A 16339-nucleotide genomic window follows, 5' to 3' on the forward strand; every position below is an offset into this window, starting at 1 on the left:
TCTTCTGTGGTGACCGTCACCAGAGTAGACTGAGTTTTGGCAGGAGAAATACTCTTGCATACGAAGAGTTTTTTGTTTTTTTTTGCAGCCGACACATATTTTATGGACTTGGACAGCTGATTCCACCTGTTTGGTTTTGCTGTGCAGCTGTGATCCGTACAGAGGGGTCACACATAGCTCCAGCTGTCGCCCAATATCAACCTTAATATCTGGACTCTCTCCACTTAAGTGTCTGAATAGATGGTTTCTACATATAATTAATGGGGAGATGGGTGCAATTTTACGCTACAAGCCTATCCGTGGTCTGTTGTTTTTTGAGGAGTCTCAAATGACTCAAGAAAAAGAATGGTGAAACGAGAAACCTCACTGATAAGACGAATGGCTTGGGTGTGGACAGGTCTCCAAATACATATTGATGGTTGAATTGCTTTGTATGTTGATGGACGCCTAATGCCACCAGTAATTCATAGGTCTATAGTTTCAGTGGTGTGATGGAGGACAATCATTTTAATACCCTTCCGAAATAAATTGGTTTGTGTATGATACAGAAAAGTAATCGAGCCTCCACTGTCGTGTCCCCAACCGGGATTGTGAATACCGCATCTCGTATACGATCCGTTATATTCTTGCGTCTTGGTGGAGGCTATTTTTGGATGTTGCTATGAGAATAAAAATAATTCTGCATGCTTTGTCTATTACAATTTAGCCGTAATAATCTTCAATTATCGCAACAAGTTTCTTTAGACGTGCTGGTACTGTAATTGACATGATGGACAGACGTTATAAGCTGCGCCCATTTTGCTAATCTCGGAAGCGGAATTTAGGTTCAGAACTTTCGTCCTCTTTCACCTTCCCTTCTCTTTTCTTCCTTTGCACCTGTGGCTCCTGAAACTCTAGAATTAGCTGCTATGGGAACAGACAGTCCTGAACAGCAGCAACAGCTGTGAGGGGGCACAGGCTTACCCTGCCTGCCAAGGGAATACCCTGGGTGTCAGCACAGCTGCAGTCAGATTGGGTCACACACCCCGGCCTCCACTCCAGGGTCGCCACACCCAGCAGTTATGTACACCGTTATTGTAAAGACAGACCGGACGACATCTTATTTCTGTAGATATAAGCTCTGCATCTGAGCCTTTCACCTCATTTGATTGCCGTTATTCTCCTCATCCTACTAATATGAAAGTCATTCAATATCCATCTGGTAACATAATTCATGCAAAGACGTCGTTCTGTGATCAGAATTATTTTCAAAAAAATATATATTCTAATTTTCGCATAAATTGTGTAATTGCATTTTAGCAGCAATCCATAGGCGTATACTTGAGGGGGGAACACATGGTAAAAATGACCCCCTACTAGTGATGCCTTGCACCACTAAACCACCCCATTCCAAAATAGGAAGTCCCACCTTTTTGTAGTGCTCTCCCATTCTTGGTAAGAGAAAAGTGTGGTGAGACCTTCCAGCTGGTTCCTCCCTTCGTTTCGAAAGGAGCTCTGTGTGTACCACATGGGAAAGGGGCATGGGGCCACCTTCGCAGCCCCCCTTCACCATGCGCCCTTTAGCAGCCTCTATGTTCTCTTCGCCTTCACTGGCCTTACTTGGGAAATTAAGGGTCCAGGTTTGTTAAATGCTGTGGTTCTCGTGTTAAAGTGGTCTTGTTGTCCATAGCAACCACTATTTTCTATAGTTTTGAACAAAAAAACTGATTGCAACGCTTTCTTTTGAGATGGTCTCCATTTCAGGCCAGATGTTGATGGTATAGTAGACTTTACAGGTTATATGGCATGTTCATTTTTCAACTGGCCTATATTAATGGCATTTTTTGACGCACATAACTTTCATCATTTTCTAATGTATGTGTTGCAATTCTTTTTAGTTTATGGTAAACTGACACAACAAATTTTCATAGTCCCAAACGGTCAAATTCTCGCCGTTGCCATTGGATTGGAATTTTTCATTTCATTATTGTGACCAATTTAAGCAGTATTATATAATGCACAGGATGCCATGATGTAATAAATGGTATAAGATTTGCAGAATAAATTACCTGAACATTAGGTGATTACCCCACGATCTCCCCATGAATACACCGGACGTCCGTCTACATCTCATTTTAGCGGGCCCTGAGATTCTTCTTGTAGCAACTTGTTCTGTTTTCAGCTTTTGTTCTAATTAAATTGAATAACTTAGTAAATAGGTCCATTTATCTCTATTGGTATGTTCACACGGCCTATTTTCAGACGTAATTCGGGCGTTTTACGCCTTGAATTATGCCTGAAAAAAACGTCCCTAATACACCTACAAACGTCTGGCCATTGCCTGCAATGGGTTTCACTATGTTCTGTTCCCACGAGCCTTTATTTTACGCGTCGCTGTCAAAATACGGCGCGTAAAATAACGGCTCGTCAAAAGAAGTGCAGGACACTTCTTGGGACGTATTTGGAGCAGTTTTTCATAGACTCTATTGAAAACGGCTCCAAAAACGGACGTGAAAATCGCGAGTGGCTTAAAAACGTCTGAAAATCAGGAGCTGTTTTCCCTTGAAAACAGCTCCGTATTTTGAGGCGTTTTTGCTCACTGTGTGTGAAGTGTCTTAGAGTCAGATCTACTTTGCCACTGGCGTAAAAGACTCCGCCGTTAGTGTAAGGAAAGGGTTCCTTCGTGTATGTCAGCAGATCACAATAGCTGATCTCCCTATTCTGGATTTTCTAATCCCTCCATCACTACATAGTCATTTTTGCCTGTAAATGGAGCAATGGTTTTAATGTATAGGTTTGCAGACCCCCAATATTAAAGTGCAGACTCGCCAGAGGTGACGATGCAGTCAGTCCTTCTATTTTTATTTTTTATTTTTTAATGGTGTAAATCTTTGATCGGACTGAGTATGGGGTATATAAAGCATAAGAGATGTTTCCATATGATCCAGCATCCAGAACACATATAAGGTGCCAATGATACCAGAAGAGTCTGGGGATGAGATGTCTAGCTTGCCATGGGGTTAGTAAAACCTCTGTTTATGGACGGGTCTAGAGTGGACTCAATGTCTCTCCCAAGTCAGACAATAGTAGGAGCTGTCTAGAATATTTCTCTTTTTAGATGGAAATCAACATTGTCATGATCTTTAACTTTGCTCCATATAGGTGAACATGTCGGATAAATCCGAGTTGAGGCGGTCTGTTCAGAACGAGCCGGTCCAGGATTGGGAAGGGACTCAGCGGGAATCTCTAGGTGCCATCACTTGCATCTCCAAGGTGAAGCTGCAAACCCTGCCGTTCCAGGTTAGTGTCTATATGTCTGTGGACTGTGAATAAATTCTATCTGCGCTATGGTTGCCAATATAAGATTAAGCTATAAAAATGCCAATAGGCTCATCATATTTATTTTATTTTTTTCTATGGATATGATTTATTCTCACCATGATCTTGCAATGAACCTTTCAGTAGCAGAACATGAAATATGTACATGTGCGCATGCAATAGTCCTGGATTTGGATGAGTTATCGCATGGATATCTCTAATTTATTCTAAATAATCCTTTTGTCATAACAATGTGTAAGTGATCGTTTTACGTTAGTAGCTATTCAGTGACTACATTCGATAGGTGTTGAGTCATGCGTACAGGCAATATGCCTTGAAGGCGAATCTCTTACTATGCTGCCTTGTATTATTCAGAGGAGGCCTGAAAACATGGCGGCATACAGGCAATGCTTGCTTATCTGGGAGGATTGCTGACTTATACTACACGTTCTATATCTCTAACTTTTCACTGTATTGTTTAATGCTACAGGAGCTGAATGACAGAGTATTGGTGCTTTACCCGTCCACGCTTGTGATACTTTCTGAAGAAGGAAAAAACCTAAGTTTTAAGGTAACCGTTGTATTCTCATAAATATTTACTCTTCACATAAACTGTCGCACTTAAGACCCTTTTAAACAGGCCAATTATCGGGCAAACGAGCGTTCATATGATCCCTTGTGCCCGATCATTCGCCTGCGTGAACAGGGCAACGATCAGTCGATGAACGAGCAAACGATTGATAGTTGGCTGATCAAACAGTTTATGGAGCAGAAAATATTGTCGGCAGTACACCTCTCTGTGTAAACCGGGAGATGTGCCGCCGAAATGGTCATGTATGGGGACGAATGATCGTAGTACCGATAGCCCGTCCACATACATAACCAAGCGTTGTTCATTGTGTAAGGAGCAAATGAGCGCTGACCAACGAGCTGTGTAATAGGACCCGTACACTTCTTAACAATGATCAACACACAATGACCCATATATCTGCATGTTGACTTATTGGATGGACCTATTAGAAGTTAACGTCCTGTTTGGGGCTGTACGCATGACCGTTTATGAACCTGATTTTGCATTGCGTTGGGATCATCGTGCTGATACATTGCTTATAACCTCTGTTGTAGAGTTGTGTTTTGTATGGCTGTGACGTGTGTTGGCAGGAGCAGATGGGAGCTGTGTGTACATGTCTGTATCCAGACAAGCTGGTTGTGAGTCAATGGGGGTGAGATGTAGACTCACTATTGGGAGAGGTGTGGGAACAGGAAGCCTAGTGTAATTTATAAAATTACCCTGACCAGGTAGAGATGACACCCTCATTGTAAGTGATGCTAATGATTAACTCTTCATCACCCCGCTTGCCGTTCATCTGTAAACTCGTGTTACGTACAACCCAATAACTATTTGCTGCTTTTTATCAATGCAGGGAGAACTCCCACTCAAAGCCATACGGGTGATAACAGATGACAATGAAAAACAGAAGAAATCATTCTTATTAGAAGGTAAAAAAAAAGTAAATACTGTCAATTTTGTGTGGTCATCGGTTCTATCTTGACTTTTTGCCTTACAGTGGCTGCCATCACTGTAAAGGGGAAAAAACATGTAGCTCCCCTTTTATTGGACAGCAGCAATTTCCTGCTGTAGCGCACTTTCATAGTTTATCCAGGCATAGCGCCGTACATATGGGTGTGGCTTTGCCTGGTACTGCAGCTTATCCCATTCAAGTAGACGGGAAGGAGCTATTGTGCCGCGGACCCTTCAGTCTGCTGATCGGTGTGGATTTGACCTCCGGCACCTAAGGATAGGCCTTCAATTGTAAGCCCCTTCATAGTATTTCATTTAGTTCTGATGGAAGATAGCAGATGACCTATGTGAAAATGTTAATTTTTATCTCTTTTATGACGTTTTAGGAAGGTACATCAACACGATCCGGGTGACATGCCTCCATCAACAGGATTATGACGAGTGGATCGATCGCCTGAAGTGCGCTCAGCTGCAAAACAGAGACTCCTCGCTGTCTGCATCCAGTAGTTTTTGTGGGTCACACTCCGCACATCACGAGCAGGTACTGTTTAAACCGCTCCATAGACCGGTTTGTGCAATGGGTTCATTGATTCCATTTAAGACTTTATAGGGTGATAAAAACATCTCTTGGGCATTTAAAATTTATTATGGAGATACATGGACTGTATGAGAAGACCTTTTTCCATCCATAGGTAACTGCAAGCTGCCGAAGCTCATTCACCTCCGATGGACGAACCAAATCCTGGGCATCAGGCGGGAAGCTGGCGAACTCAAATCAACACTCCATCAGCGCAACTCATGGATCTGACCGACAGTCTTACACCATACTGGGTGAGCAAATCCTGCCGGAGGATCCACGGTCACCTGGATATTCACAGCCTGTACATGTGAGTGCCCGAGAAATAATTAATAACTTTGTTTATTACAGCATTAAAAGCAAAGCAAGCTCCCTATTATCATATTTGAAAGGCTATGCATTAGTGAGTAATATAATAAACCTCTAATGGGTTGTTTTATTGGCGAAGCTACAGCTCTTCCTTTTTACCATTCATATAGTGGATATATAAATGATAGCCGAGCCGAATTTATCAATCATCTATTTGCTGTATTGTTTGTGCTTTGTGATCATGCTTCAAATTTGTATAACTCTGTAGGTTTACCTGCAGTTCAATGTAAAACCAGTAATAGGCATGATCTCACAATGAATAGTGCTACATGGCAAACTCTGCTCAGTATCGTTATTTTATGTTCTATATACTAGGTCAAGAAGACACGGGTGCTCGCAAGTTGAGGTTGGATTCTGGCACTACTGCGACTTGCAAGAGACTTCAATGTGTCCCTATATGTAAAATGTTTTGGGTGACTTCCGACAGTTGCAAGAATTGGGAAACATAAAGGTCACGCAAGCCACAGTAATGCTGTGATCTTAGCGCAACTCGCGAGTGTCACCCTGTTTTGCCATGGAGCCCTAGTCTAAAACGAAAGCACAAGAACCAAACCTTTTATGTTGGTCTTATCGCAGAATATTTTTCTTAGTTGTAAACGGTCAAAGGGCCATAATAGTACCAGTTGACCCCCTACGGGTTAAAATGTACTACTACTACTCCAGCTGATTGACTTTTATGTATATGACGAACTATTGAATGAGGAACAGATTCAACTCATTTAGGCCTTATTCACACGGCCATGTTCAGTCCATGAGAAATGGACCGTATGTCTGCCGCGTTTCCCGGACCGAACACCGTTCAGGGAGCCGGACTCCTAGCATTATAGTCATCCGTGGCGCGGTGAGTCACTGCCTCCCCGCAGGACTACCGTCCCGTATTGAAAACATGGTGACAGTACAGGACCGTATTCCCGCAGGGAACCTAGCCTTATACAGAACTACGATGCTAGGAGTACGGCTTGCTGAACGGTATTCAGTCCGGGAAATGAGGCCGACATACAGTCCGTATTTTACAGACTGAACACGGCCGTGTGATTAAGGCCTTAAGCTGTTGATCGTAAAATTATAGGAGAAAAAAAATACTGACATCTTCCCCTCATTTTTAAAGTGCTTGGGAAATCCAAACTGGCCCAGTGTACTAAAAGGACCAAGTGATCTTCAGAGAGGTGGAAGCAACAGAGGGTCAAAGGGGAAGAAAAATCTGTGTCTGCAGATACCGTCCACTATGTCACACAGTTATGACATTGAGAACACAGGATTTGGACTTATCCCAGAAACCCCCAGTGAAGATGTTCTATCTCCCCTGTACAAGGAACCATACTCCTACCAGAAAAGCCATGCTAACATGACTCCGCAGGAGATGGTACGTCTTATCTATTGACAGATTTTTTTTTTAATCTTTATTTTAATTTTATTTTTTTCCTGCTCGTTTGCCCTAAATTGCATGAACTCGCGGAGGTGCAAACCAAGAATATAACGATCGGGTGTATGCTGCACAATGAAGTTAAAGTGCTGCCCTAATTCTTTCTGAAGTGTCACTTTGCACGTGATATTTTAATGATACTACAGTAAATTACTAGCTTTGATCCTCTTATATGAAAGCATTAATAATCATAAGGTTTAACCTGTTTTTGTATTGTCAAGCAAAAAGCTGCTTTTCTTTGTAGACTTCAGTCTACTACTGGGTACATCACCCTATGACTTTCAGAAATCCACTTCTGAGTTCCTCTGTTCTTTGTGTTCAGTTAAACAGATGGAATCTAGCAGACAGCCAGCAGTCTTCCTCTCAGTCCAACAGTCAAGCATTGTCCCCACTGTATGCGGAGCCGTACACGCCAACCGGCCAAATGAGTAGCAATAGCAATTTTGTGGAAGAGGTGAGTGTCGAGAACCGCAAAAAAAAGTTTCTAACCTGAGTAATCACACAGTCCAGTGATGATCGGCGTTTCAGGGCAAAGTTGTAAAACGTTATGACGATTAGTAAAGTCATAAAAGCAAATGTCAGGCCGTCATTGTATCCAGCAAAAATGCTATTAAAACCACCTTAAAAACGCTAAAGGGAGCTTAGTGATGTCTTGTTTCACTGACATTATTTTGTTTATGGTGACCACATTAGATTAATGCTGCAATTTCAATTTTGTTAGAAATGTGTCTGGCCTTTTTAAGCCTAGTAAGTGAATAAAGGTTGCCACCATTGCTTTTTGATCTGGAAGATTACGGCATAGACACAGGTCATCAGTGACCATTTCTGGTCTTCCTATGAACCCCATCTATGTCCAGACTCGGTAGGAATGTTTGCTTTGGACAATCTTTTTGTTAGAAGAGTCCCTCCAATGATCAGCTGATCACAGATAGTCCTGCTGCTGGGATCTCCAGTGATCAGCTCTGATCTGCAGGGGAACCTGGCAGCAAGTGTTCAACTCTCCTGCAGCACCACCACAGGAGAAAGGAAGCATTGCATGATGCCCATTGCAATTGGTGGACTATGTGTAATCAAAAGATGTGCTGAATCCTCCAGATAAAGAAACCCTCTCTGCTCCATCTAATTGATGGAGATCCAGAACCAGGGACCACTCTATATAACTAATAATGCCTGAATGGGTTATTTGAAAATAGATTTTATGAACCATTGTAAGTTTTCATCATTTTTGTTTTTTTGCATTCGTTCTGAGGCAATACAATCTTGCAGGGTATCATTGATTTTGTAGTCTGGAGATCCACCTGTTGCAGTCTTAAAGAATATACCAAAATTCTCACTTCTGCAACATAGACTTTATTTTTATCTTTTTTTTATTAACGAACATTTGCGATCTATCTTCAAGAGGTTTTCCCACCTATCCATAATGTGTTTTTCTTTCTCTCAAATTATTTCTTAAAGCTGCTTAGAAGTTTAAACACAAACCGCACTGAGACCCATGCCTCAAATATGAAGACCAATGGATCGTTCCATGTGAGCCACAAGGCACACCCACCGTTACAAAAGATTTATTCCCATCCGGTGAAAGGAAGCCAACAGCTAGTGAAACCCATGTTGCACAGGAACAGCGAACCAGACACATCCGTGCACGGCAGACTTGTACCAGCTACACAGACTCCTTTTTTTAAAAGTGTAAGTCCTCTAGACTCCTATTACTATTTAGTAAAAGCTATAGTTTTACTTTGTGTCATGTTGTAAATGATTGCATTTTCCATAGACCTTAATGGAACAGAGCCATCTAGTGAAGAAATTGAGTACTGTAAAACTTTTTATTTTTTTAATCTAAGCACACAATAGCTGCTGTGTGAAATTCTATTTAGTTATTTGTAGTGACTTAATTTAATCTGTCTGTTTGGTTAACCCTTTTCCCTCTGCCTTAGTAGATCATGTTATAGGGCTTTGCCTCCCTTTTTTTGTTCGAAAAGTCCCTTGATAACTGGGTATGGACCCTGAGCAATTAGTTGTACTATGTAAAGAAACCTGGCAGCATGTGTTTATTTTTTGTTTTTTGTTTTTGCTCTGCAACATCACAGCATAATGAATAATTAATTGTACGGTTCTTATAAATCAATGGCCGTCAGTGTGATGCACACATCCTGGGTCCTTTAGAGTAAGAGATGGTCTTTGTAGCCGCACTGTATTTTGCCTCCCATTGAGGGTCCTGAAAAGGAACCCACCCCCCCTTTTTATAACTCATAATTCCCTAAGGCCACATGCACACGACCGTAGATTTTGGCCGTAATAACAGACCCCTTCATTTCTATGGCCGACTGACACCTTGTGCCGTAGAAACCTTCTGTAAAAAATAGGACATGTCCTACTTTTTTATTTTACGGACCGTGCTCCCATAGTTTTTATAATGGTATCATGGCCCGCAAATGCGGACGGCTGTCCGTGGCCAGCCATGCCCGTAATCACGGACCATGACTACGGCACAGTCGTGTGCTTGGGGCCTTAGAGAGTGTTTGAAAATAGGATTTTTAAGCCAGACCACCCCCAATATTCCCTGCTCACCTGCATGAGTACATTGTTTTGCTTGCACATTTTCCATTGGAAGTAAATTATCTAAACCGCAATGCAAAAGTGTTAACATAGTTGTGTACAAACAGATGGGGGCAGGGGTGACGATGTAACTGATGTTTCCTTGTCATTTTAGTAAAGTGTTATTTTTAATCATCTTCTAGATATCTACAGTAATGGAAGAGATGTCCTTTTCTCACCGCAACAAAGAAGGTAATGTTGTTAAGCGGCCATAATATTATAGTACCAGACATTGTAAGGGCATCTACAGAGGGAGTTCAGACATGTCAGTGATAACTCCGTTCAGTGAGCAGTGATAGATTTACTGTTGTGCAATGAGTGAGGTTTGTAACCAGTTCTGCATTCTCTCCAGCAAGTCTAAACCCGTCACTGAACCACCTTTACCACATTGTACATACTAGACAGGCCTTCTGAAAATCTTCTGTACAGATGTGCCATCTTACGGGGACACTGTACTGGAATATGCAAGTGAATGGGGCCGAGCTGCAATAACAGATACAGCGCATGGACAAGCGAGGCGCTGTTTCTGCATTAGAAAATAAAATAGCCTATCCCCTTTTTTTTTTTATTTATAAATCTCAGACCACCCCTTTAAGCTACAGACCCTATGAGAGCCTGGTAGACCCATTGAGGCCAAAGGGTTTAATTTGATGTTAGTGAACTGATGGGTTGTATTAGTTTGATCATATTAGACAGACAGGTGATGAGTAAAATCTATATTTGTACTGACAGTAATAAGTGTCTAATTCTGCGCTTCCTGTATCCATTGATTCTTACGTTCTCACTCCGTGTTTCTTCCTTTGTTTTCATAGTTGAAGAGATGTTTGACCTACCGTCTTCTAGTAGTCTGCAGACGGAGACGTTGGACCACGATTATGCGGAGCTGCAGAGTTTCCAGAGTGACTTCAGTTATGATAATATTTGGGACTATGAAGTTAAGGAGAAAGATCTCAACCAATTCTCACCACCCTCTTACAATGGGCACGGTTTCCCGGGCATCCAAGGCAAGACTGTACCTAGCCGGTGGCTTTAAATAAGATGCTGGGTCTAAACTCCAGATGTGGAGCTGTATTCCAGGCTGACCTTTTGTGAAGGACTTATTGCTGCTTTCTTGGATACTGGGTCACACCTTCCATGCTGGACCTCTACTGCTTAATGGAAATATTGCATTCACTAGGCAAAATGTCGAGTGGCCTGTCCATGCCTCCTGTGTATGGTCACAGTAATAGTCTTCCTATTAGATGAGGACGCAACTTACGTTGTCTTTTGTCCTGTATAGTAGAGCTGTTTGTGTTCTTTGTTTTTTTTTTTTTTTTTTTTTTTTTTTTACAGCAATTGTACCCAAGGCACTTGTGTAGAGAATGGGTGTACAGTATTAGAAAAACATGGCTGGTTTCATCTAAAAACAGCGCCACACCTGTCCACAGGTTGTGTGTGGTATTGCAGCTCCGCTCCATCCCCTTCAATGGAGCTGAAGTGCAATACCGAGACAACTCATGGACAGGTGTGGCACAGTTTCTGAAACAAAGCAGTCATGTTTTTCTACTCTATAACCCCTTTAATACCCACCCCAAAAAATTGCAAGGGAGAGAATGATGCTTTTAAACTTTTTTGCGGATGCTATTCATTTGCAGCAAAGGTTTGCTCCCGTTCACTTGCTATGCCGGAGCATGGCGTACAACTGCTGTGGATGAAAGACTAACGCTGCAATTCCGTCATTAGTGCTTATTACACACGTTTTATCAGCCAAACTTGGGAAAAGACGTAGCTTTGATGTGTCTTGTACCATTTGGTATGGTATAACCTGCTCCCCAATCCCTACCAACACCCCGGCATACAGCTTCACCCTTGTATGAGGACACGTTCTAAAATAACCTCCCACAATACAAACGCTGCTTCTGCAAGTGATGAAAAGTCCTGCCGGCACCCTGTAACTATGGCAGAGGTCAGCAAGTTTATCTGGAGTAATGCCTTAACAATGGAGATTTCCAGATCTGATATTGGGCTTCTAGTACATACTTGGCCTCTATTATAAGACCTGACTGATTTTGATGTACCCCTCGGATTCATACGCCAGGTTCTCGGTGTGACCATCGTAGCATTCATAAGTGACTCTCTGTAATGCTTTGTGATCCGAGCGACCAATAGGTAATATGTTGGTTGGTTAACACTGTAAATGGAAGTATATTTATATAATATTTGGTTTAATATTTAGGCCATAAGGACCTTTGTGTTATTTTTATTTTTTTTATATACTGGTATAAAGGGTCATTTAACGTAATGCGGTATTTATTAAGAATGTTTGCACTGTTAATACTGTATATAATTGGATGCAAGGGAGGTTTGAGGGTGGGGTTTTATAGTTCCATATACCTTTTAGCTTTTTTTTAAATAAAAAAAATCTCACCTATGTTTTTGCTTTTTCTTCCTTTGAATAGCATGTGGGACTATAGCTAGGCAAAAAAAAAAAAAAAAGTTGTGCGTCACTGTATAGAGTACCCTAACCTGTGACCTTCTGGTTTTATACTATTGGTATCCGCATTACTGTTCCTCCTGCAAATGTATGAATAACTTGATAATTTGGGTGTCAATAGGGTGTGTCCCTACACAGTCTCACTCGGTTAGTCTTTACTGGAGTGTATGGGCACACACTCTATTGACAAGGGAAATGGTAGCACCCAGGTCTCCATTTATTCATACATTTGTTTCCAGGAGGAATAGCAGAGGAACAGTACGAGAGTTCTAAGATTTTTTTTTTTTTTCAGAATTATTGTTTTATTTAAAATTATTTTCTTGAACAGACCTGTAAGTAGAGCTGATGGGTCTTCTTGAGGCATTGTGAGGTTTTTGTTTGTTTTTTTTAACCCCTCTTCCCCATGCTGTATTTATAAAACCAATGTCTTTTGGGTGAAAGTTGCCCCAAAAATAGAACGAAAAATAATTTTACAGTGGAAATGGATGCATACATTTATTTTTTTTTAACTGCTTTTTCCCTGAAAAGCTAGGAGAAAAAATATCCTTCTAGAAGATATTGAATATGACCTAACCCTGTCACCTACAGGTGCAACTGTACCCTGGCCTTTGTCTAATAATGTCTTTCAGAGGTGCTGACGCCCTGGAGGAAGAGTGTGACAGGACGAGGCCTGGGAATGGGAAAGGATAATGACATTGGTGGTTGGTAAGGTTAATGCCAGTGGGATAGCAGGAATCACAACAAAACACATACACGCTGTCACGTAGCGGAGCAGCTATTACTCAGATACACCTGTCTGACTTTTTCACAGAGCTGCCAAATGTCAAGATTGCTGTGGGAAGAAAACGCTGAAGCGGAGAGAGCGGGTGTAGAGTGTCACCCACATGTTGTTCCCAGGAGACCACGCTTTTATGCTCAGGTCATGTGGGATAGAAGAGTGTTGACTAAAGGTCACAAGCTGAGGAAAGCCAAGCCTGGAAAATAATTGCCCAGGTTTCCTACAAGTTCTAAAAGTCATTTTTTATAAGCGCAAAAGTCACATTAGTTATAAGTCCTCAAGTAGAATATTTCTGTCAAGTCCTTAAAACTCTTCAGCTGTTTCTTCATTAGATCTTTTTCTTGGAAGGCCGGGCTACTACCAATATGAACACCATTACAACTCTAATGAGGTTGTCAGCCAACATTCTGACAGAAGAACACCAAAGATCTGCAATAGTATGGGAGCGAGAGATGTATCTGTACAGAACTAGACTTGCTGTTCAGGAATCTATGGCCCTGTTCACACAGAGTTTTTTGGCGTGGAAACCGCTCTGCAAAAAACGGCCGAAAATGCCTCCCATTGATTTCAATGGGAGTTGGACGAGTTTTTTTTTACCGCGAGTAAAAAAAAACGTGTCGTGGTAAAAAGAAGCGACATGACCCATCTTGAGGCCGTTTCCGCCTCCAAAACCCGATTTCAGTCAGAAAGGGTAAAAAAAAACACCTTGACGAGTTTTTGTCAAACCACTGTGCAAAAAACGTCTGGAGCAGTTTTTGCAGGAGGAATTTTCCTCCTGCAAAAAACTCGGTGTGAACACAGCCTTAGAAACCAGAGGGACAAACCCGGAGGTAGCTGAAATGGTTATAATGGTTGTCACCCAGATGTTAAAATGCCGATTTATATTTTATAAACCTCGTTTTTATAACCAGAGCAACAAAATTCCATTGCATATCCTCTGTCTTTGCTAATTTGAATTGAACTTGCCTTTGGAGCAGATACTTGACCATTGGCAAAATTAAAATTTATACCAAAATTCTTTTTGGTATCTGAGATCTTTCATTTCATTACATTTGACATTTTACTAAACAGCAGAGATCTTAAATCGTAGAATTTAAATGCATATTAGGCTGTGTTCACATCTGCGTTGTGGCTGCCGTTCCAGTGTATCCGTGAGAGGACCACAAGAACGGAAGTTAACGTTTCCGTCAAGACCCATTGATTTCAGTGGGTTTTATTTTTGGATCTGTTGGGCTCCGTTCCGTCAGGTTTGTTTTTTTTGACAGAAGAAATATCGTAGTCTACTGCGCTATTGTTTACGTCAAATGGCAGAAAAGAGCTTTCCGTTTTGTTTTTTTAACACTTAAGTCAACGGATGACTAATACAAACGGATGCCATCCGTTTGTATTGGTTATGCATTCCGTTTAACAGATCTGTTTTTCTGCACATGCGTTGGCTAAATATGAAAGCAAGAAAGATGCAAGGCTAAAAATTGATCCGTTATAATGGATGACAAACTGACACAAACAAAGAAAGTTTGTTTTTGACGGATCAGTTTACTGGATCTGTTAAACAAACATATTTTTACCTTCAGTCTGGCATCAGACTGACCATTTCTTTTCATTTCAACGGAATCCGCTAAACCGGATGCCACAACGCAGGTGTGAATGAAGCCTTATAGCGTTGCGTTTCTTTTCATTACAGCAAATAAGCTTTACTAAGGATGGTCAAACCCCTTCAACAAATCTTCATCTACTAAATTATATACACTGCTAATTGCAGCTCTGCTACAATGTTTCCAGTTATGCTGCAGCGCCTTCAGTTGACCATTTCCCATGTGAGCGTTGCATTTATTAATTTTTTCCCCATTTTCTAGTAAGTATCTACTGCAATGTGAATTGAGTACGCGTAGTGCCTCCTATGATATGGTCACGTATCTGGCGTAATAAATTGACCTGTTTGGAAGAAACCGTGTTTCTGAAATGTATAGCTGCCAGGGTGAGCATCATGGGAGAGGATATTTGGTACCCGCCTGCGAGCCAAGAATAACTGTTCATGCCAGAACTCACTCATGGGAAACTACATTTTTGAAAAGTAAGCCGGTATCTAACCAGTCTTATCTCCTTAACCTAAACCTCCAAGGAATTCGAGTGTTCTGCCTTCTAATACATCTGTCTCTTCACCGCAGGCTACATATTTACTTTGTTGATTTAGGACTCCAGATAAAAGCCCAGGAGAGCAGAGAATTCTGGGATGCACGTAAACAGAATAACGTAATGTCCGGTCAGGTACTGAGGGGAGGAAACTAGACGCAATTTATTATGTATCACAGCAACACGGTGGCCAGAACAATCACAATACAGAACTCACTTGTTTCCACTGATCTTCTACTGTGACTTGGTATCCACCATTGGATCTGAAAACCCTCAAATAAGTCTCTAAAATGCTGAAGATGCTTAAAGTGTCAAGTTGCAGAACATGACCAGGCCCCTCATCTCCGCAGCCTATGATACAACGTACAGTTTCCAGGATTTGAAGACCACCTCCATGTGTCCACCACTAACCAAGTCATGTTTCTTTAAGATCTTACCTCAGGTGCTGTGAATTATGCTCATATTGGATACATTCAACACTGAAGCAGTGCGTATGTCTTAAATTGGCTTGACTTACAGGGAATGAGCAGGCGAGAGATACAGGTACATCCCCATCATGCGATCTGGAGACTTTTACATCCAAATTGCTATGTTTATCCTTGGACTTGATGATGTCTATGGACTGGTCAACATAATCTTGTCGAGAAGTTTAGGTTTCATCTCTAGTTTGTGGTGGAGGTTCTTGCCAGGTTCTTCTTCTCCTTCGTAAGTATTGAATGGCAGAGACGGCACCAATGTTTGCCAGTAGAGCTGGAAAATTAAGACCATGAGATTTTATAGATACACACATATTGCAAGTTAGTTCCCTAACGAATAATTGTCTATGCCAACTTGAACACCTACTGCAGCCATGGGATGTGAAGCATAAAATATACAGTAGAGTGGAAAAAGTTTGTATGTAAATCTAGTTCCATTGACATTTTTATTTTTCTACTCTGTTTCGTCCTGAGCTGTGTTCTATAACTATAGATGTATCTATACCTCTTTCCGTTGATACATTTTATATTGGCCTATGGGAATTTTCTTTTAACAATCAGATTTTTATCACCTTTTACAATAAGACATTTAATATCACAAAAATAACTAGAAATGGTCCAATGTGAGAACATATCACAAACTAAACACAAGTAAGGGTATGTTCACACGGCCTATTTACGGACTTAATTCGGGCG

General features: G+C 41.3%; 1 protein-coding gene across 1 annotated transcript in view; it reads left to right on the plus strand.

Annotated features, from left to right (window-relative positions):
- PLEKHN1 (pleckstrin homology domain containing N1) overlaps window positions 1-11255 on the plus strand; it is a 37525-nt gene extending 26270 nt beyond the window's left edge. The window contains exons 7-16 of the mRNA XM_075840969.1: window positions 3142-3279; window positions 3788-3868; window positions 4722-4797; window positions 5206-5360; window positions 5512-5706; window positions 6874-7128; window positions 7511-7642; window positions 8644-8874; window positions 9927-9975; window positions 10596-11255. Of these exons, the coding sequence (XP_075697084.1) occupies window positions 3142-3279; window positions 3788-3868; window positions 4722-4797; window positions 5206-5360; window positions 5512-5706; window positions 6874-7128; window positions 7511-7642; window positions 8644-8874; window positions 9927-9975; window positions 10596-10816 (1533 nt within the window). The 3' untranslated portion in view covers window positions 10817-11255. The remainder of the gene's footprint in view (window positions 1-3141; window positions 3280-3787; window positions 3869-4721; window positions 4798-5205; window positions 5361-5511; window positions 5707-6873; window positions 7129-7510; window positions 7643-8643; window positions 8875-9926; window positions 9976-10595) is intronic.
- Window positions 11256-16339: the final 5084 nt, after the last annotated feature.

The sequence above is a fragment of the Rhinoderma darwinii genome, chromosome 10 (genome assembly GCF_050947455.1).
Source record: "Rhinoderma darwinii isolate aRhiDar2 chromosome 10, aRhiDar2.hap1, whole genome shotgun sequence".
NCBI classification, from domain to species: Eukaryota; Metazoa; Chordata; class Amphibia; order Anura; family Rhinodermatidae; genus Rhinoderma; species Rhinoderma darwinii.